The sequence below is a fragment of the Mus caroli genome, unplaced genomic scaffold (genome assembly GCF_978045245.1).
Source record: "Mus caroli unplaced genomic scaffold, Mus_caroli_1 scaffold_1, whole genome shotgun sequence".
NCBI classification, from domain to species: Eukaryota; Metazoa; Chordata; class Mammalia; order Rodentia; family Muridae; genus Mus; species Mus caroli.
Window position 1 is genome coordinate 171,662,928 of NW_028227256.1, and position 22,907 is coordinate 171,685,834.

A 22,907-nucleotide genomic window follows, 5' to 3' on the forward strand; every position below is an offset into this window, starting at 1 on the left:
GATCTTTAAAACTGCCACCCTCAGGGCCTCAAGAGTCTCATCGAATCCCTCGGACCAATTTCCTGCAAGATATAAGGAAAGCTGTCTAGACAGACTAGCTGCATGAGTAAAATTTTCATATTGGACACTGGTAATACACAGAGCGCCCAATTTTCTTTCACAACCCAACTGGGCCATCTGGTATGGGGCACATATCTGTTCCTCCACCAGGTCAAGGCGCTGATTCAAAATCATCAGCCCTCCCTTTAACTTGGTACTAGCAGAAGTTTGGACAGTGATGGCATCAGTCAGATCGACTGAAAGCTGATTTAATTTTGTGCCTGATTGGACCATACTAGCCATAGCGTGCCCTGTAGCTGTAGCAGCTGCACTGGCTGAAATTGCTATGATTATGGCAGCAGTAATGCCAAAATCTCTTTTTTGTAGAAACAGGGATAAGGTGGAGGGTGTTTCCACCGGATCAGGGATCCAACGTGGGATCCGTGCCACCATGGCACGGGTGGGTGTCCTTTGTTACATCCTAACATTGAGAAATTCAACAAGAATCATTGGAACAGACTTCAAATGAATCATTTGAAAGAATAAACAAGAAAGGGGGGTAAACACAGACGGGGGTAGGTGGATAATTAATCTGGTTTACCAAAGTTTTATTGAACCTAGTGATCTCTACACTGGTATTAGTATATCCATAAGAGTCCAGGGAGGCAGCAAGTATTCCCCAATACTGAGCAAATCTTGAGATGCCAGTAAAAGAAGCCTTTCCAACTGCTCCTCCCTGGATAAAGATCAAAAGATTGAGTTCTGTACAACTGCCATTGACTCCACAAAGGACCACTTGTGAAAGGGATGCATTCTAAAGTCCTGTACAAAAAGTCCCTTTTTCATAACAAATTCCTTCTCTGGGTCAGCCATCATGTTGGGAGAAATGGAAAAGGTTTTACTCTGATCTGCCCAACAAGTGATGGAGGATTGACAATTAGACCAAGGCAGGATCAGCCCTTCATCTTCCAAGCTACAATGAGGGACTATTTTTGGTTGGTGGGGACGTTCTTTGTCTGAAAAGTTAGGTGGTAGAAATGTACCATTAACCCAAATTGCCTCCTGCCAGAAGGTCCGATTTGTAAAGGTTATATCTGCGTTGGAAGTATCTTGGTTTGTGCTCACCCAAACTCCTCAGTGCTCATTAAACCTCCCCAAAGTTCAGGCTGTGAGGATGATACATTTTCCTGGTCCATTAATTTGAAAACATAAAGAACCCTGTTCTAATAAAGAGCGATTTTCTCCTAATGGTGCTCGGGTGGGATCATAGGGTAGATATGGTAAATCCAATGTTTTATTAGTAGTAAAGAATTTTGGAAAAACTATAGCATCATGGCAAACTGACATTGGTTTAGGGAAAGTCGAGAGAATGGCCCATCTCTGTTCACACATCATACTAGGAACCTGATACAAGTTCAGCATTGTCAGGATCAGGAGCAGTCCTCGGGACGTCAGCATCTTCCACACCATCCTTGATTACTATCTTGCGGGTGAGTCATTCTGGCAGTCAAAATGGGTTGTCTTCACTCTGTGGAAAAACACAAACAGCTCCCCTGGATCTTATTAAAATAGGATCGGGGCCTTTCCACAGACCAGATAAGACATCCTTCCATTTCACCATTTCTTTTGGTCTATCAGGGTCTGAGCTATGTCGATCAGCTGCAGAGCGACCTTGCTCGCCAAGATTCAAAAAATTAAGTGTGAAGAGTGCCATGGATACAGCTACTCTTGGCACTGAGGGCAGAGTCTCATCAACTCTCCCCTTTTGTTTTATAAAATAAGACTTGAGTGTATGGTGGGCATGTTCCACAATGCCTTGTCCTTGAGGATTATAAGGAAGGCCAGTCAGGTGAGTGACATCCATTTGATGACAAAATTGCTGAAATTTAGTAGAGGTATATACTAGCCCATTATCAGTTTTAAGAATTGTGGGCTTGCCCCAAGCACTCCACGCTTCTAAACTGTGCTGTATGAGAGGCTTTCTCACCTGTTAAAGGTGTAGCAAACAACACCAGAGCAGGTATCAATGGAAACATGTAAATATTGATTTCTTCCAAAGGAGGAAATATGAGTGACATCCATTTGCCAGACCTGTAATGGCCTGATGCCTTGGGGGTTTACCCCTACATGAGGAGTAGGCAGAAATTGACAACAGTTTTGACATTGGGTGACAATGTCACGAGCTTCTTTCCTGGTTAAAGTGAAACGGCAGCATAAAGTTTTAGCTGTCACGTGGAAGCATTTATGAAACTCCCTTGTAGCCTCTGCCTGCAAGGACAGAGCAGCAGCCACGATTCTAGTGGCTTTGTCTACCAAGTTATTTCCATGAGACATGGGGCCAGGAAGGCCAGAATGAGCCCTAACATGAGTAATATACAGAAGATGTCTTCTATGTAACAGGGCTGATTGAATTTGCTGAAAAATGTGAACAAGCTTGCTAGAGGGTCTAATTAAACCAGCAACTTCAAGTATATTAACTGCATTAACCACATATAAGGAATCAGATACAATATTGAGCAGTCCCAGGATAGTTTCAAGGACCTCTAGAACTACCAAACACTCTACAACCTGGGGTGATGTTTCATTATATTGTTTAGATGTTACTTGGCATTTACTACATATGCACCTATACCAGATTTGGATCCATCTGTATAAACTACTACCCCAACCAGAAGTGGGTGTTTGGCTGTTATTACTGGAAACATTATGGCTTGGCTTAAGGTGAACTGTAAAATTGGATGTTTTGGATAATGATTATCAATTTGTCCTGAATAGGAGGCAACCAAGACTGCCCAGTCGTTAGTTGTTGCTGCCAGGGTTTGAACTTGAGATGCATAAGGCATAATTAGCATATGAGGTTCTTTCCCAAAATGAGTAATGGCTGCTTTTATCCCCCAAAGTGCAAGTTGAGCAACTGCATTAGGATACCACTCAATGATTTTTGCAGGGGAAGCATTAGGGTGGACCCACAATAAGGGTCCATTTTGCCATAAGACTGCTGTTGGTAACTGCAGTTTTTAATATGCACAATTCAAATGACTTTGACTCATCAATGCATTGTAATTGAGCATCTTGTAAGGCCTTTTCTATCGTTTGTAAAGCTTGACATGCAGCTGGGGTAAGTGCTCTGTGGGAGGAGATGTGGGTATCTCCCTCTAATATATCAAATAAGGGCTTTAATTCTGCTGATGGAATTTTCAAAAATGGTCTTAGCCAATTAATATCTCCTAGCAATTTTTGGAAATCATTCAAGGTATGTAGTTGATCTTTGCGAATCTCTAATTTTTGAGGGACAATTTTGTCAGGATAAATGAGTGACCCTAGGAAGGCTCCCATTTGAGCAACTTGCACCTTTTCGGTGGCCACCTGCAATCCCCATTGCCCTAACTTTTTTATTAATATAGGGTATGCATCTTGCAATAACTGTGAATTTTTATGGAAAATCAAAATGTCATCCAATCGCCGGGGGTCATTGCCAGAGTCGCAAGCCTTTTGACTTGGGCTACAGTAAAGTTGGCATTGACTCCATAGTTACGGACTGACTCCGCAAGTTCTTTAATCTGTATATACTCCTTGCTGCACTTTTCTCTGTTCCTCTTTTGAAATGAATGAGTTAAATGATACCTCTGCACATAGGGCGGAGGTGCACTAGGACCCAGAGGTTGCGGACCCAAAGACTGCGCAGGGAATTGACATTTGTCTCTAGCTACTTTTGCTTTCTTTATGTTATTCTGTGACTGATTAGCTTGTCTTTCATCTGGCTGGTATCTTTCTCCCTCATAGCGAGCCGCTTCTTCCTCTTAGTCTGTCTCCTCCGAGGAGCTAAGTTCCTTATACGATTCTGAGCTACTGACAGCTAGTGCCTTGAACTCATCTAATGGTGGGTAGAGGCTCCTTTCCTTATGCGCCTCCCCAGCTTGATCTCTCTTCTTCTCTCCCTGTCCATTCCTTTTTCTAAATTCTCCGAGGGCATTTTGTCCCTTATTTATCTTTTCCTCGGGCTCAAGGCCCGTGGAAAGGTCTTTATTCTTCGGTGCACCTTGTTTCCTCCCAACTTTTAATCTCTCTCCCCACTCTGTCTCTGATAGACTGTCTTGAATATCGTCCAAAACTTTCTGCCCCCCTTCAACCATTTGCTGACAATCCTCTTCTGTTAAGCACGATCTCACCAGTTTCCACAATGGCATGGTCCCTGCTTTAAGTTTGCCGTTCTGCTGTTCCCTAACTAGATATCCTTTCAGTTTGTCCCAAGAGGCGACAGTTAATGACCCTGAGCACGCATACCATGGTGCCACACGGTCTATCTCCCTGACAAATCCCTCTATAGTCTTAGTGGCGATTTTCAGGCCACACTGCTTCAGGACCGACTGTAAGGCCCTTACTACAGAGTGGGAGATACTGGTGGCTGTCCGGGCCTGACAGCGACTGAGAACCAGTCAGCAATACTGGTCACTGTCCAGGCCTGACCACGACTGAGAAACAGTCAGCTGTTACAGTGGTGGAAGCAAAACGAAACCAAAAGGGAAGGAACAATCGCTGTGAAAACAATCAAAAGGGCATCTAACTCTGGAGAAATTTCAAGACTGTACATACCTTACAGAGCCTTAGTGTCCTGCAGTACTGATTCTGCCCTGCGAACAGGGGATCTCCCTTGCGCCAGTGTGATTATATAAAATACCTGGGCTCTTCGCACCACTTGTCCCGAGCTATTGTTCTCACCGACAAGAACACACTCAGACAACCGGATCTTCTGCAGCAAAAGCATTATTGCTTCTTCAAGAGGGAAGACCCAGACCCCAGAAAATGGCATTGCTTATATAGCTGTCAGCCATGGCGTTTCAGCACCTGATGTGACGTGTCAGCTCCTGATTTGTTGCTCGCCCATCACCCCATTACTACGCCTCTAGATGGGCAGTGACTAAGCGTGAGTTCACTCTTGCACCTGCGTACAAGGCTTGTTTACTAGTTAGGCACAGTTGAGGCCTGTGCCATCTTATAATGGCTTGGTAACTTTGGCTAACTTATGGCTATGTTGGGCTTCTGCAGCAGGGATAGGCAAGTCCACTGAGACATAAGCATGAGCTGAGCGGAAACAGTAGGATCAACTTCCCCTGGCTTTCTTTACTACATCAGTTCAAAAGATGAAGAAACGAAAGGAAAAACTACATTGGCCAAACAAAAGAAAGATAAAGATGGTATTTTCTAACCTCCATCCACCATGAATAAAGGGCTGCAACCAGAATCAATGGTGGAGACACACCACAGGTCCAGTGCCTTAGCTCTCGCAAGAAAAGCTTCTCTCTGGCTTTCCTTCCCCTTCCTCCTTTTTGGGAATAATTAGTATTTTATGTAGTCTAAGAAACTAGTGAAGATGGCATCTAATCAGCAAATCCACAGTTTCTAGTCATCTACATTGTTTCAGAAGTACTTCAAGGTAATGCAATTCCCAATGATAGAAACATGAAAGGATGGCATGTTTTTAAAAGTTCTTAACTAAGGCAATCACCAGTTAAAGAATACTACTTTCCAAAGCTGGGTAAAAGATTTAAACCTAAAGTGAGCCTGGTCTACAGAGTTAGTTCCTGACCAGCCAAGACTACACAGTGAGACTCTGTCTTTAAAAGTAAATAAATTAACAGTAGTAGTAGTAGTAGTAGTAGTAGTAGGAGGAGGAGGAGGAGGAGGAGTAACAGAAAAGAGGAAAGCTAAAGCCAAAATCCTTTCTGCTTATGTGAGTTTGGAGTCGTATGTTTTTAACAACATTGGTACTCTGGAAAGTTCAGGGAACTAACAAAGAAGTGAAGTGTTTAAACCAAAAGCAATTTCATCTCAGATTTTTTTTTTCTTTTTTGAAATTCATTCAAGAGCAGCTAGCAATTGCCAATTTCTCCTGCTGCCATCTGCATCCTGAGCAGGAAAGAAAGTGACCTGGTGACTTATTTGCCTTTTGGGAGTCCATCTTTATTCAAAAGAGAGCACATTCCTGGTGACTCCCTTGTGAGTTTGTTGGATACAGAGCTTTTATATTTGGTTCTTGTACCTGTAAGATTTGTAAGAAAAGCAAAACTTATCAATGGAGTGTAACTGTCTCTGACTTTCTTATGGTGACTAAAAGGTATACAGGAAGAAAACTGTTGAGTTTCAGTCTCTGAGGAAATCGAAAGCGATGCACTCTGCCGGGAGGAGAACATGCTATTTCTTAGCTCTTCTGCCCACAAAACAACACCCAGCTGAGACATTCAGCAAGCCTCAGTCCATGGAGTGAGTCTAACCTGAGAATTTCTGTAGATTACATTTTCCAGTTCCCAAGAGATTTATTGGTTTATCTTCTTACACACACACACACACACACACACACACACACACACACACACAAACTCCTCCCAGTCCCCAACAAACTTTAAGAAGAAGAAAGACAAAAGAGAAGAGGGGGAAGAAGAGTGAAGAAGCCTCTAGTCCTGCCCTGTAGAACATCTCAGCTTTACATCCTTAGAGAAACATCCAGCAAGGTGAGTTCTACCTGTTTTCTGTAGATATGGTAGATATTGGCTACATCTGTAAAAACAACAAGGACAGTGAAAAGACCTTTGCTGGTTCTTGTGGAGGAGGCAGTGCTGATCTGGTGCCTGCTGCACTCAGCAGTGAGCCCACAGCAGCCGGATTAGGGTCAGTCACTCAAAAAGATGGCAGACATCTTTAGTCCTCCACCACAGAGGAATGAGCTAAGAATAAAACATTTTGCATATTTTAGATTGTTTAATGAACTTTCTAAGTATAAATCTGAATAAGTGGGTAATGTGAAGGCTTTAATTAGCTCAGATAGGGAGTTCATGTATATCTGGGATTTCATGGGAGCTGTGGGTGAGTGGGAAAAAGCCAAGATAGTGACATGAAAAATTATTGTGAATGAAAAGTGCCTCTGGACATGAAATGAATTTTCTAGTATCCTATCACTAGGAAGTTTCTCAGGTTCATAATATATAAACACACAATGGTTTTACCATTTCCCAAGCACATTCTGTGTTGTTCTCTTCTTCACACCTCTCTAAAGGTGGTAATTCCATTATTGTTAATTTCTACCATCAGGAAAATTGGTTTTGGCTGTTTTCTTTTCCTTTTGGTTCTCTAATGGTGAAGTGTAATAGAGTGATGGAAAGTTAATTGGAACACATGTATCTTGCACATTTATAGAACAGTTTGAAGAATATATGTAGCATGGCAGAGGACTTGGATAGAAGCTCTTAATTGATTTCAAAGTTCTGTGAACATTTGACAAGGCTCGCTAAGTTTATTAATTATTGTAGCTAAACTTTCTAAATCACTGCAAAAGATTTTACTTATTTTTAACAATCAAGAGATGTACTTCTTTTTTTATTTATTTTTATTTTTATTTTATTTTATTACATTTCAAATGTTATCCACCTTCCCAGTTTCCCCTCTTCAAACCAACTATCTCATCCTCTCTTCCTCTGCCTCTATGAGGGTACTCCCTCACACACCCATCCACTCCTGCCTCCCTGCCCTGCCATCCCCCAACACTGGGTCATTGGGCCTTCACAGGACCAAGAGCCACTCCTCCCACTGATAACAAATAAGGCCATCCTCTGCTACATTTGCAGCTGGATCCACAGTTCCCTTCATGTATACTCTTTGGTTGGTGGTTTAGTCCCTGATATCTCTGGGGGCTCTGGTTGGTTGATATTGTTGTTCTTCCCATGGGATGGCAAACCCCTTCAGCTCCTTCAGTCCTTCCCTAACTCCTCCACTGGGGTCCCATTGTTCAGTCTGGTGGTTGGCTGCGAGCATCTGCAATCTGTATTAGTCAGGCTCTGGCAGAGTCTCCATAGATATGTACTTCTAAATGTACCATGATATTCTGGTCTTTCTATTATTATTATAAGCAAGTCAGCTTAGTCAGTCAACAATGTCTCAAGGGAGGGAGGATTAAAAAGAAAAAGACAATTAGATATTATAACATTACACCAGCCAGCGCTGATGCTAAAGCAGGTTTATTTTTTACCAGTCAGCTTTTATACCTTCTAGGTACTTGCAGAGAACAGGGTCAGTTCTTAAATCAAAGTAATCAAGAAAGGCTATGAACAAAGAGATCACACCAGGTAGGAATCAGCCAAAGCAATAAACAAAGTATCCTGAGTCATCATTTCTAGGGATTACCGAAACAAAAGGAAAGTCACACCTTCCTTGACTGTGCTTACCTCAATCCTAGCATCAGCCCAAATGCAATGCTCTTACTGATCCTACTTCCTCCTCTGAGCCCAGTGACAAGTACTGGCCAAATTTCTATAGACAGCACCAAAAGCTCTCCACCTTATTAGATAAATCAACTATTTGTAGGAATGTTTTCATTTTGTAGTATTTTAAATCAACTTAAATATAATATAGATGAAATGACTTTTTTTTTAGTTACAATATGAAATGGTTTGGTTTAAAAATTCCCCTTATTATTTAATAAGGTTTATTAATAACATATGGCTATATATATCAATTTGTATTATATTATATTTTTATTATTTAAAATAATTTTAAATTTAAAAATATTTTTACAATTCTTCCACTCCCCAAATTTTTTCATATCCTCTGACCTTCTCTACCAACCCAACTTTAAGTTCTTCCTCAAAATAAAACCAAAAAGCTTATAGCAAAACCCCCAAAACAAGAAAATAAAATAAAATTACACCCAAAGAAAAAAAACAACAACTGCCAAACTTTAAGCAAATGAAAGAGTGATGTATGCCTGGGTTGGTGTCTATAATTCTCTTTTGTTAGTGTGCAGAATATCTTTTTGTACCAACAAAATTAGCAAGTGGGGGTGAGGCTTTATGTAGGCACCAGCCAGACATCTCTATGTTCAGAGTTGTGACAGTGAAATCTTCTTCACTGGGGCCTTTTGTCCATTTGTGATGAGCAACCGGAAGTCTTGGCAAAAGCCTGGGCTGTTTGGGAATTCCTGTGGGGACCCTTTGGACAACAACTCAATTAAGTGTAACCCAATTCCAGTTATGAAAGCTTCATATGGTGACAAGAAGTGCCTAGGTGGGACTCTGTCTCTTCTATTAATTTGAAATTCCACTTAGACTGCCTTCATATATATAATATTTTGGGAGATTTCTACTGTATTTGGTTTCCATACTACTACTCAAATGTCCTTTAACTTTATATTCTCTCCCCATATTCCCTTCTATAACTCCTTCTCCTCTTCCCCTCCCCATTTGATCTTCCTGTCCCAAGTCCCATTCCATAATTATCTATTTTATTGTCATTTCCTAAAGAGATCTATCTCTTCACTCCATCCAGTGTTTCTCTACCTGTGGGTGGGACATGTTTGGTGGTTTCAACAACCCTTTCACATGGATTGCATATCAGATATACAGCATATCAGATATCCTGCATAACAGATATTTACAGTTCATAACAGTAGCAAAATTACAGTTACGAAATAGCAATAAAATAATTTTGCAGTTAGGGTCACCACATGAGCAACTGTATTGAAGAGTTTCAGTATCAGGAAGGTTGAGAACAACAGCTCAAGTTGTTTATTCTATGCCTACCTCGTGTGGTTCTACAGATTATAGCTTGGTTATCATTGACTTAACCAGAGCAACATATCTTAAATAAAATTTAACAAAAGCTTTTACTTAAATGACTATGACATACATATTCAGGCTCATAATACCATTTTTTAAAAAAAAGTTTCTGCTGTAGTTGTTTCATTTGTGATACTTCTGTATTCTCCTCCTTGTCTTTTCTTTATAGCTATGTTTTATAGTTTAAAGAAAACTGTTAGTGAACTGTTACATCTTTTCCATTGCTCTAACAGTCAGCTATTCTTCCTGATTTTCTTATTTCACTTGGGCTTCTCTTGTAATGCAGAGGCAAGACCAGTAAAATTGGTGTTTCTGTTAAATTTTTACTGCAAGGCAATCCAACTTTACTCACAATTGCTTCATCACAAATAATTCTAATATCTGTTTTTTGTGGTTTTGGTCTTTGAAACTACTGAAGCTGGCAGTATTAGACAATATATTTTTGAAGCTGTCATATTTATCAATTTAAGATACTACTTGCAGGCTTTGTTTCATTGTTTATTTTAATTTATGCCAAGTTTAAGGTACCTCCTTATAAAAGCAGGAATATATTTTCCTATCCAGAATGTGGTATCTGCAGATGTATATTAATACCTATTTCCTAAATACAATTTTACTGGGAACTTCACTGATAGGGATCATTACCATAAAATCAAGGCAGTCTGTCAAGAACAAAGTGTGATGGTTCCCATGTAAGTGGGATGCATACAAATTATTCATACCTCTTGACATGTCACAATCATATCTTTTGGAGCTGTGTTTTGTCACAAGTCATGAAAGAAATCAAAGTTTTTTTATTTTTAAAGCTCTTTGGTTTATTACATCATGGAGCAGTGATATGTAAAGTTCACACATTCTTGTTCAAGGCAAAGTTTCTGCTGAGAATAAGCTTTAACCTTGTCCTCGAATCTTTGCAAGTGATTTAGTTGGACTGACTACTTTCATGTCAGCTAGACAGAAATTAGAGTCATTTTGTAAACCAGAATCTTCATTGAGAAAATGGATCTGCCAGACTGGCTTGTGGGCATGACTGTGGGGAGTTTTCTTGATTGACATGGAAGGTCCAGTTCACTGTGAGAAGTGTCATCCCTGAGCTGGTGGTTCTGGATCCTGTAAGAAAGCATGCTCAACAAGCTATGGATAGCAGGCCAGTAAACAACATCCCTGTGTGGCATGAGGAGGAAAGAGTTTATTTTGTACACTACAGCATATCATTAAAGGAAATCAGGACAGGATGTTAAGGCAAGAAACTGGCGGTTGAAGTCTTTTCCTTACCAAGCATCTTTGGTTCAATGTTTTATCACAGCAGTAGAAACCCTAAGATAGCCATCTTCATGTCTGAAGGTTTACAGGACACTCACATTCTTCAATATCTTTAGTCATCTTAACTAGCATGTATCTTTGAGTGGACTTTCCCTTCATCCTCTGGGTCTTTTCAGCCACATGATGCTTGTAATTTTTCTCCAAAGAATAGCAATGAATAGGTCCAGGAAATGTAACATTCCAATTATACAAAAGATATACAGAACATAATCCCTAACCCACAGTATTTACAGATTTAAGCTAATTTGGAACCTATTCGGAGTCACCCAGAAAGTACACAAATGGCTAATCAGATCCAGACTTGCAGAATAATGTTCTTTCAGGAATTCTGGAACATTCCAGAAGGCAAAAGCTCATATTGTTTTTTTTTCTTAAAAGTTATCATAGGCAGCAAACAGAAAGAAATGAATAAATGGCAGTGAAACTCTTTTTAGCTACATCACAAAGCAGGACTGGTGCAGGAAGGCTGTAGACCCTCAGGCCTCTCATATTAAGAATAAAAGAACACAAATACAAAGACAGATCATTTGAGGCTTCCCAGAAGATTTTAAGGAGTAAGGTTTAAAACAAAAACAAATTGAGGGATCATCAAGGGATTTAAACTGAATGTATTTATCATTTATATACAGAAAACAGATTCTATAAACAAATAAGAGTGATGAATGATATCAAAAGACATCAAACAGAAAGGAGAAAAAAATCCAAGCAATTTTGGCATACTTCTACCCAATAAATATTGTGACCTGACTCTTAAAAGTATGTAGATGTTCATCACAGTAACAATCATTTGGTCACAGAGGACCCTGAGATGAGGATTCAAGAGAAACAGAATGCCAATAAGAGATGATTAGAACCAAGTGGGCAAGAGTCAGTGCCCCCAGCATGGGTTGTGTGCTGTAGCTAACCAATATACATTTATATGGTGAGAGGATGCAGCCCCTTTGCATATAATCCATTCCAGTTAAGAGTGTAGGGAACCTACAAGCTTCAGACATCCAGAGATAAGCTCCACCATCAATGATTACTAGAAAGGCCAACCAGAATTTCAACATATCTGATGGTTTGAATAAGGATGCTCCCCACATGGGTTCCTAGATCTGAATTGCTAGTCACTAGGGACTGGCACTATTTTAAAGGATTAGGAAGTACAATCTTGTTGGAATAGTGTGGCCTTGTTGGAGGAAGTATGTCACTGGGTGTGGGCTTAGACATTTCAAAAGCCCAAGGCAGGTCCAGTGGCTCTCTCTTCCTGATGCCTATGGATCCTGATGTAGAACTAGCAGCTATTTTTCCTGCACCATGTCTCCCTGCCTGCTGCCATGCTCCTTATCATGATGATGATGGATGAAGCACCCAATTAAATGCTTTCTTTTCTAAGAGTTGCTGTGGTCATAGTGTCTCTTCACAGCAATAGAACAATGACTAAGACAATGCTTATAGCCCATACTCTAAACACTGCAGCAACTGTTTATTTCAATATTCTTCCACCACAGATCATGAAAGACCTAAGCTACATACTGTTGTTAACAGGGAAGAATTTTCTGGGCTTGTTTATTAATGGATTAATTCTGCTCTCATTTTTCAAAATAGCCCATTTCACAATCTCTCTCATACAGACAACTGTGAACACTATGGCATGGGTCTTTCACTCACCTGGGTGTATCTTGTTTTTGAATTTGTATGTAAATGTGTATAATTCTGTATGCTATTATTCTCATTTAGGTTCACACATAATTTGAAAGATGGTGAATGAATACAAGAGAATTGTTCTTCTGACAGGATTAATGGGTATTAATGACCATGATTTTAGAATGGTTAAGTCCTTGTTGAGCAAAGAACTAAAACTAAATAAAATGCAAGATGAGTATGACAGAGTTAAGATTGCTGATTTGATGGAAGACAAGTTCCCAAAAGATGCTGGAGTGGATCAACTGATAAAACTATATAAGCAGATTCCAGGACTTGGAGACATTGCTAATAAACTCAAAAATGAGAAGGCAAAAGGTAATAGGGGAACACCCTGGATGTCACCCTTTCTTTAGTTTTTTCAAACATGTGCTCACTCCACAGTGATCATAAGTGACATGGCCTATTTTGGTGTGTGCCTCTGGATGTATAGAAATGTCAACATTTCAGGTGTCAAAATATTGACATCTGACAAAATTTCCTTCCTGCAAAGATTTTTGATGTATTTGGGGTTGGATATCTTTGGGGGCATTCTGAAAAATAAAAACACAGAAGCTCTTGGGAGATGAGACTTCTCCCTACTGTAGAAAGGTGAGAAAATTACAAAATAAAGTTAGGGATATTTATTTTAAAATATTTAAGTTAATTAATGCTAATGCTCCATTAAGGCACTCAACATTATCTGTTATACAAAAAAAATTAAATAATTACACTAAAGTCTACTTCTCAATGATAAGTGGTTCCACTTTTAAAGTCACCTGGCTTTAAACAAACAACAAACAAAAAGTATTATTAATTTGGTCATAAAATGTCCTATCTGTGGTCCCATCTGTGAAAGATGAAACACAGAGATATTCAGTTAAAGGCCAGGCTGTAGCTATGTAGCTAGACTCAATATCAAACCCTACAAACAATCAATAATCAAATTAATAGATTAAAATCAAACAGACACAAAGGTAGAAAGTCAAGGTAAATAGCAGAATTTTGTCATATCACCAATCAGATCATTTCTTTCAATGATTTTCTAATTCTTAGTGATCATCTACAGAGGATGATTTGTCAATGGTTATTGTCATAGTAGAATTTAGCGGCCAGTGATCAACACTGGGTGTCTTCCAATATTGTGTTCTATATTGTTTTTGAGAAAAAGTCTCTTCCTGAATGCGAGGCTCTCATTTTCTGTTAAACAGGCAAGCTAGAATATTCCTGTATAGCCTAAAGGCTCTAGATGGGCAATTTGAGTTGTCACTAGATAGCCAAAGTCAGGTTTTCATGTTTGAGAGCAAGGGCTCTACCCACTGAAACATCTCCCCAGACCTAAACTTTAAATTCTTAGAAATAGACTGTAGAATAAGAGGGTTGGGGCAGGGATTGACTGATAGACATAGAAGTCCCCAGAATGGGAAAACTATACCAACTTTCCTTGTGGAGAACAAGTAAAACCCAGAGGCTGTCCTGTGCCTGACTTCATAGTTTTGGCCACTGTATGGGCACAGGAAACTTCTCTAGCAGAAGGAGGTAAGCACAGTGAGACAATCTGGAGCTGAGAGCAAAGGGTGTACTTCAGTTCTCTTAGAAAAGTTCCCAATGTTTACTGTCTTTTCTCTTTTGCATCAGCTAAAAAGAAAGGGACAGGGAAAAGGAAAACTGCAGTAAAAAGACAAAGGCAAGAAGAACCCAGTACTTCCCAACCTATGTCCACCACAAATGAAGATGCAGAACCAGAATCAGGGAGGAGTACACCTGACACACAGGTATGGTGGCTAAGATCCCAGTGGAAAATCTACTAAGGTCTCTCCCCATTTTACCACCAAGTGAATATTTATCTGTCCATCGAGTCATAGGACCTAGTAAAAATCGATATTTGAAGTAATTAATTTTATATTTACTGGTCATTCGTGTGTCTGAACTACTGCATGCTGTAACTTATGTAACGTAATTCTCTACAATGGAAATATAAAATCATTACTTAGGCAGGCAAGAGGGCTCAGCAAGTAAAGGTGCTTAGTGCCATGCTGAAGGCCCATGTTCAACCCACAGATCCCACAGGCCACAATGGTACATCCCACCCAAACAGGCACAATATGGGAATATAAAACAGGCTAAATCATTATTTTTTCTTTATACATTGTTTACATGTGGTCAGTTTAAAGACATTGCTTTCCAAAGCCTGTTAGTGGATATTGAACCTCAAATTGGACTTTCTAAATATAGACCAGCTAATCTGTCACCACGATGATGCACTGAAGAGTGATGTAAATGAATTGTTTGAACCAGTGTGAGGCAATCCTACCTCTGATCTTCTATTTAAAGGATGCTGTTCTAAAGGATCTTGAATCTCTTTTTCGAAAATGATTGTGCTTCATTTAACACTGAAAACCATGACTAGTGGAGGGTTCAGAATAAGTAGGAGAGGAGCTTGGCATGCATAAGAGTTTGGGTCTAGTCTCTAACACAATAAAGGAAGAAAATTGATGGTTATCAAGACAAAGAGATGTGGATCACTGAAAGAAGGAAAAGCAAACCCATATAAACCTAGGATTCTACAATCTCTTCATGCGATTAAATCACTCACCCTATTATCAAATGCTTATATCAAAACCTCTGTTAAATAAATCTTTTTTCTTCCTTGGGAGGGTATGCCCTTATAAAGTCATTTTGATGGCAATAGACTATGTAGGCAGCAGTTTAATTTATCTAGAGTTTTTAGATGGTCAGTTAAAAAATTTAATGTTAACAGATGACACCAGAAATCCTGAACTGTTGTCACAAATACCTCAGGAGATTACAGAGCCATCTTATATGTTTGCCAGAATCTGACTCATCAGGTGTCTGCAGCAACAGCCTCAGTCCCCTGACTTCTCAAATGCCTTCCAACTCCCTCCCATATTGTCCAGGTTGCTCAGTTATCTTTACCAACTGCTTCCAGAAGGAACCAAGCCATTCAAATTTCTCCAACAATAGCATCCAGCAGTGGTCAGACCAGCAGCATATCTTCAGAAACATTACAAAGCACCATTCAGTCCCCCGAAACTCCAACAAGACCACCCAGCAGGATTCTGGAATCTCCAGTGTCTCCAGGAACAGCATCCAGCAGTGCCCAGGCACTTGGAGTTCCTCTAGCAACACTGGCCAAGGTAATTTTCTGTTTTCACAATAGAATGACAGATGGTTATTGCAACCTTGGACAAGCTCATTAATCCCTGTACTAGCTTTCTTCTTTCCCAGTGATGAAGCATTCTGAACAGAAGCAACTTGGGAAGGAAAGGGTTTATTTCAGTTTAAGCTGCCTTCATTGAGGGAAGCCAAAGCAGAAACTCAGGCAGGAACTTGAAGGTAGGAATTGAAACAGAGACCAGAAAGGAGACCCTTACTTGCTGAGCTTGCTTTCTTATATAATAGAGAAACATCTACCTGAGATGGCACCACTCAGAGAGAACTGTTATGTCTTCCACATCAGTCATTAACAACAACAAAACAACAAGAACAGCAATAACAACAAATACCCTATAACCTGGTTGCCAAGTCAGTCTTATGGATGCAACTTCTCAGTTTAGATTCCCTCTTTCTGGTCATTTGTTTATATCAAGTTGACAAAACCTAAGAGCATAGCAAGTAAACACCAGAGAGTGTAGCAATCATCTCTATAACCATAATGTGCTCCAATGGAGAGATCAGAGGACACACAAGATTCCCCAAGCAGCTCACAGGCCAGCATACCTCACACACACCACAGTGAAAAAGAAAGGACCTATCTCCAACAAGGTGAAAAGGCAAGACTAGCACCACAGCTTGTCCTGTGTTGTCTGTCACTCACACATCTACGAACATTCTTACACTCATTCTCACAGAAAACAATTTTTAAAAATATTAACATAGTTAATATTTGTTGAATTAACAATCATGCAATCAATGTAGGCATAAATGATTTTATTATATGAAACCCTGCATGAGGAATCTATGAAGATAACCCTGTTTAGGCTGTTTCCAGTCTTTTCTGTACCTGCAAAGCATACTGATATCACCTGTAACTAAACGTCCTTCATTTCTAAAGAAAGTGTATGATAGTCATTCCTTAAGTCCTGTATACTATTTATCAGACACTGATGTCATCCTGGGAGCTACTATTTAAGTTAGCTTGGCTTTATTTGTTAATACTAGGGAAATGTACATATAATAGCCTTATCTACTAAGTATGAAAGTATCTACTAAGCTGAAATTATTACCCACATCTCCATTTCTTCTAAGAACTAAGTTATATCATGCCAGCTATTGTTCAGATTGTTTTTCTCATTCTACCTAATTATTTGCCTTAATGGTATCATTTTTGATGTGTACATTCTATGCAGAGACAGAGACTGAAAAATGTACCCAAAGAGCCTTCTGAGGAAAATGGTCACCAGCAAGGTTCCAAAAAAGTGATGGTGTTAAAAGTAACAGAACCATTTGCATATGACACGAAAGGAGAGAAGATGTTCCATGCCACCGTGGCTACAGAAACAGAATTCTTTAGAGTAAAGGTGTTTGACATTGTCCTGAAGGAGAAGTTCATACCAAATAAGGTCCTTACCATCTCAAACTATTTTGGCTGCAATGGGTTCATAAATATACACAGTGCATCTAGTGTGTCAGAGGTAAATGATGGCGAACCAATGAATATCCCACTTTCACTGAGGAAAAGCGCCACTCGAACACCTAAAATCAACTATCTTTGCTCAAAGAGAAGAGGAATATTTGTGAATGGAGTGTTTACTGTACATAAGGTAAGCTATTGTATTATTTGGTAAAATTTCTTCTGCAATCTCTAATTTTCAATCTTAGTTGGCAGATGCTATCGGTCAATTTACTGAGTGCCAGAACTCAAGGCATTCTTGATTAGTATTGAGGACTGGGATATCATGATGAAAATTGCTTTAGAAAGAGCTTTGCCAAGAAATGGTGGTTATTCATAGACATCCATAGACTGTGCATTTACATCAATACTTGCATCATTAAAATTTTGCTTCATTGAGTTCTTTACCTCCTATATTAGTGAGAATTTGAAGGAGAATTTGAGAGTTGATGTCCTGAGAGATGACACAGGCTGTAATAACCAAAACAAAAATCAAAATAAACCCATCTGCCCCCAAATGGAGCTGGTGCAAAAAGTTGGGATCTGATCAGTGCATCACTGAAGGGTTCCCTGTCTTCTATTCTTTACTTTTAGCCAAAAAGGTAGTTAAGAGAATGACCTCTGCTTTAAAACATAAGAGATATAAATGTAACAGATAAGAAAGGCTGTTTAATCTCTTAGTTTATAAATAGAGATAATGAAATAGAAAAATAATGAAAGAGTATGTCTTTTAGTTCCACTTATCTATGCTTAACAGACCTAAATGCTTTCAAATCACAAATTCATAGTGTGTGTGTGTGTGTGTGTGTATGTGTGTGTGTGTGTGTGTATTTATGCTCTCACACACAGGTGCACCTGCACAAACAGTGATTTTTTTGTTTTTGTTTTTCCAGACATTTCTGTGCAGTTAATTTAAATGAATGTGCAGGTATAATAGATATAGAGTTCAAAAATTAATTGAGTGGAGTACAAACTGACACAGCAGGGATTAGGAAATGTGTGTGTCACACAAATGTGGATCCAGTCAATGAAAACTCAAAACAGTATTTCTTCTACACAAAAATAACCAAGGAAGTCTTTTTATCTTTATATGGGAAATTATATAAGAAATAAACAGATTTTTTTTCACTTTTCTTATGTAAATTCCTGAAGAAATTTAACCTCTACTGGTATAGCAGTAAAAATTAAGACAATTTTTCCTATGGGGGAAAGCTGCAGCAAACATAGGTATGTGTTCACTAAAGGAAGAGAACTGATAGAATAAATCTATATATACTAAAAAGAGATAGTAAAGTAGCTTATAGGCTATGGTCTGGCTAGTCAAAGAATGGGTATCTCCCAACAACAACAACAACAACAAAAAAATCCAATAATCTTATGTTTAGTTGTTCATTCCTTAAGGTTGGATATCCTAGATTGTCATCAACCTACACTGGATCCCCAAAGAAGTAGGTTCTAATAACTGTTAAGGAATGACTCGGCAGCAGAGTAGATTAAATTACCTGTGAGTGTGAGGGCAGACAGGTAAAAAGGAGAAGCATCCTACTTCCAGGTCTTTTTCTGTATGCTTACATCAGAAGGGGTGACCCAAGTTTGAAATGGGTCTCTTGAGCTCAAATTGTCCGGAATTAGGGTTAGTCTTCCCACCTTGAATTATCCAATCAAGGATAACCCCTTACCTTTGCATTCAGTTGTGTTTTAGTTGATTCTTGGTGTGGTAAAGTTGACAACCAAGACTGGGCATCACAGGCTATAAGAAAAGCTTGAAAGGGGTTTACAAATCAGGATTTGCAACCCATAATCTGTTTTGCTGCCTCGTATCTCAACCTATAGCTCTATTTTTTCTTGTCAGCAGCAAGGTTCTGCAGATACCCTTCAATTCTGATAGATGTGACAATGTCTGGCCATTTCTCACGGAAATAGCATTAATTTATTTGGCAGAAAGAAGAAAAGGGGTACTACATTTGCTATGAGATAGGAGATGGTACAGGGATGATGGAAGTGGAGGTCTATGGACGACTGACCAATATTGCTTGTAATCCTGGAGATAAACTTAGACTCATATGCTTTGAACTGACCCCAGATGAAGAAAAAGCATGGCTGAGATCTACATCACACAGTAACATGCAGGTGAGTGCTCTAGGGGAACATTCTCCTTCCCAAGGGTCATGCTTTCAGGATATTATACTGAAACTCAGTGCTGCTATAGCATAGAAAATTCAAGAGATGAAAGAAAAGTAAGTTTCCCAGTTAATATATGTAAACATATCCTTTTTATCCTTTAAACTATGATGATTTTAATTATAAAAAAAAGGCAATTCAGAAAGATTCTTAAATGTCATTATATTATGGGCTGGACACCATAGTTGATACCTTTAATTCCACCACTTAGGAGACTCAAGCAGGTTGATATGTATGAGTTGGAGGCTAGCCTGGATTGCATAGTGAGTTCTAAACCAGCCCAATTCCAAAACAGTCAGTTTTTTTATTTGTTTGATTTATTTTTTTTAAGTAATGAAAGTATTAACTTTATGCAAGCAGAGAGATTATCTGATAAGAATGTGGCTTTGATTAAGAGACATGTTTCAAATTTTGTCTACATGGTTTCTTTTCAAAATGAGTAAAACTCCTCATCTACAACATAAAATTGATGCACATCACTAAGAGTCATAAGCAGAACTTACAACAGCTCATATAAGCTGCCAAGAATACCCAGAACAAGTTACTCCACAAAGCTTCCAGAGTCCATGTTCTTGTCACCTTGACACAAAGATCCATGCAGCACTGGCTGTATATTAAAACAAAGCTAAGATTATAGTGCAAACAAATGAAATACAAGGGCTCGCCTCCTGAGTCACATGGTTATGTTTTCAGAGAGCCTTAGTTCTCAGGACCATGAGTCAACATTCTAAACCCTCCCACAGCAGCTGTTTGGGGCACGCATTTTGTACATTCTTCTTGCTCTCCTACCAAATACAAGCCCTCCACTCAAGAGCCCTTGCCTTTAGGTCTTACACCTTCTTCTCTCTCATTGCTCCATAAACGATCATTCTCTTCCACCTTCATCCATGCTGGTTTAGAGTAAAAAAATAAATAAATAAAAAATAAAAAATAATGCATGTTTGTGGTCTCTAGCCAAAGAGTAAAAGGTGACCACAGGGGCAGAAAATCATAAGTAGGCAGGTGATGATGAAATAACAATATAGAAGTGGCACACAGAGACCAGATAGTGTGACTAAAGGGGGGGAAGTGTATAACCAGCTCCACCAAGACTGATCTAATGTCATTACTATCTTTTTCAAGGTCATCAAATCTAGGAACTGAGAAACAACCACTCAGTCCTGCTTCCTTCATGAAACTGCATTAATTCTTGTTTTGTGGACTTGGACATCACTGATGTTTATACAGATAAGATCCTGTTCCAACTACAGAAAAATGTCATTCAACTGATAAAAGCAAGCTCTTTGCTTTAGAAAACGGTGCTTATTCTTTCTACAGTTTTAGCATTTTATTACATAATTTGATTTTATAGTGTTTATACTTTGAATGAAACAAACTTCAGGTACTTCACAAGTTTCTTGCATTTGTCAGTTGCTTTAAAACTGGGTCTGAAGACCAAGGTGGAATAAACATGTTTCATGAAATATTTTCACTTATGTTTTGGGTGTGCTATTTAAAGACAAAGCCTTACTCATAAAGGAACAGCTTGTGTCATCCTCGGAAACATCAAGCCATCAATAAAAAGCATGTGGAGGCTGAAATGCAGACTGGAATGCAGTTGTGGAGACTAATGTCTTCAGAAGTGATGCAGTCCTTCCTATGCCTTTCCCTGAGTCAATGTGAGTACATTGTAGAGTTTAGTCATTTGAAATATTAATTTCCAGAAGTGGATGATCAGAGTACATTGTACTGCTTGCAACAGGCAAGAATCTCACCTCTGAATATAGGGTGAAAGAATGTCAAGGAAATCCTGAGACCACGAGGAAGCTGTCATAAACCAAATGAGTCTCAGTCAAGGCTTCCTGCAGTGTTAATTATCTCTCTCATTGTCATGACTGTATATCTAGAAACAGAAACTGAGAGAGATGCTTTATATTGGCTCACAGTTTAATGGTAGATGAGAGTGCCTTGGCTGATCACATTGTATTGCAGAGCAGAAAGCAGAGAGCAATTGTATGCTCTTGAGGAGAGCTCTCTTTCTTTTTATATTCAGTTCACAAACTTTGCCAGTAGAATGTTGTCACCCACATTTAGGCTGAATTCCCAAATTGATTTATGGAAAAAAAATTCCTCACAAACATGCTCAAGGTGTTGCCTCCTAAGTGGATCTATATCCTGTTACCTTTATAATCAGTATCAATAAAGACACTGGGCAATGATGACCAATCATGGAGAAAAGGAGCAAAGGAAAAATAGAAATAGCAGCTATAACAAGATAAGTATAAGATATAAGTGTTTCTGACCCCTTGGGAAATTTGTGTAGGCAAAGGCCTCAGTAGACTGACATTTGAAAATGGGATTAATTAGGATGTACGAAAGTCATAAGGGTTTTATCAGTTCTCATAAATAGATTGATATCACTACAAAGTAATGGGTCTTGAGGACTGATTTCTTGGATTTTTTTATATTACTACCACCTGAGAAGAAATCAATCAAGCATAGGGTATAGTTTAGCAACCTGGAACTCCACTTGGCTTGGGGCATATAACCAACCCCCTTCTAACAATGAACTGGAAGCTTCAGAGACTTACTTTCAAACACTATGCAAACAAACCCCTCTATGAACAATGTACCTACAAACCAATTAACAACCTAGAATGCTCACGTGCATCTGGCTTCAGATATATGTTTCAAACATGGAAGTAGATTATTCTTTTAGCAATTCTTCAGTGATATATATCCCAGATCACACCTTGATACTACAAGAGATAGCCTAATCCAGCCTAGACTTGTTTGACTGCATAAATGAGACAAACTGTCTCCTACTTACAATTTTATGCCTATATATTATTGTATATGCTACTGATTAATATTAGATGCATCATGGAAAGGGACCTATGCAATAAACAAAATCCTATGATACCCAAATTGGTCAATCAACCTCCTACTTCTCTTGAACTCCATAATGTTAACACCACAGTAATTGCTATGCTTCAGTATCTTCATTTATGTGGCCTGTTATTCACTTTGACTTCATATTTCTTCCTAACCTGCGATATTCCATGACTTTAAATAAATGTCTGCTCCTACTTTGAAAGTTGTATGATTGTTCAATTTAATTTCTTAATAAGTGGTCAAGAACCTGAGCACACAAATATCTTATGTCTTAGGGTTTCTACTGCTGTGATGAAATTCTATAAACAAAAGCAAGTTTGCGGCAGGGCGTGATATTTGGCTGACTATCACTATTCGTCAATGAAGGAAGTTAGGGTAAGAACTCAGGGAAGGAACCTGGATGCAGGAGCTCATGCAGAGGCCATGGAGTAGTGCTGCTTACTGGTTTGTTATTCTTGGCTTGCTTAGCCTGTTTTCTTATAGAACTCAGGGCCAACAGCCCAGGAATTGTATCACCCTCAATGGGCTGTGCCCTTCTCCATCAAGCACTAAGAAAAGACCTATGGCTGTATCTTACAAAGCAATTT

At 39.1% G+C, this 22,907-nt stretch overlaps 1 protein-coding gene across 1 annotated transcript; it reads left to right on the forward strand.

The window, feature by feature from the left end:
• Positions 1 to 6,258: 6,258 nt before the first annotated feature.
• On the forward strand, positions 6,259 to 22,468 carry LOC110289449 (pyrin and HIN domain-containing protein 1-like). Its single transcript, XM_021155656.3, has 7 exons — positions 6,259 to 6,548; positions 12,690 to 12,971; positions 14,271 to 14,407; positions 15,551 to 15,790; positions 17,003 to 17,416; positions 19,207 to 19,395; positions 20,569 to 22,468. Exons 2-7 carry the CDS (start codon positions 12,710 to 12,712, stop codon positions 20,587 to 20,589), a joined length of 1,263 nt encoding a protein of 420 aa, XP_021011315.1. The 5' UTR covers positions 6,259 to 6,548; positions 12,690 to 12,709; the 3' UTR covers positions 20,590 to 22,468.
• The last annotated feature ends 439 nt before the right edge of the window (positions 22,469 to 22,907 follow it).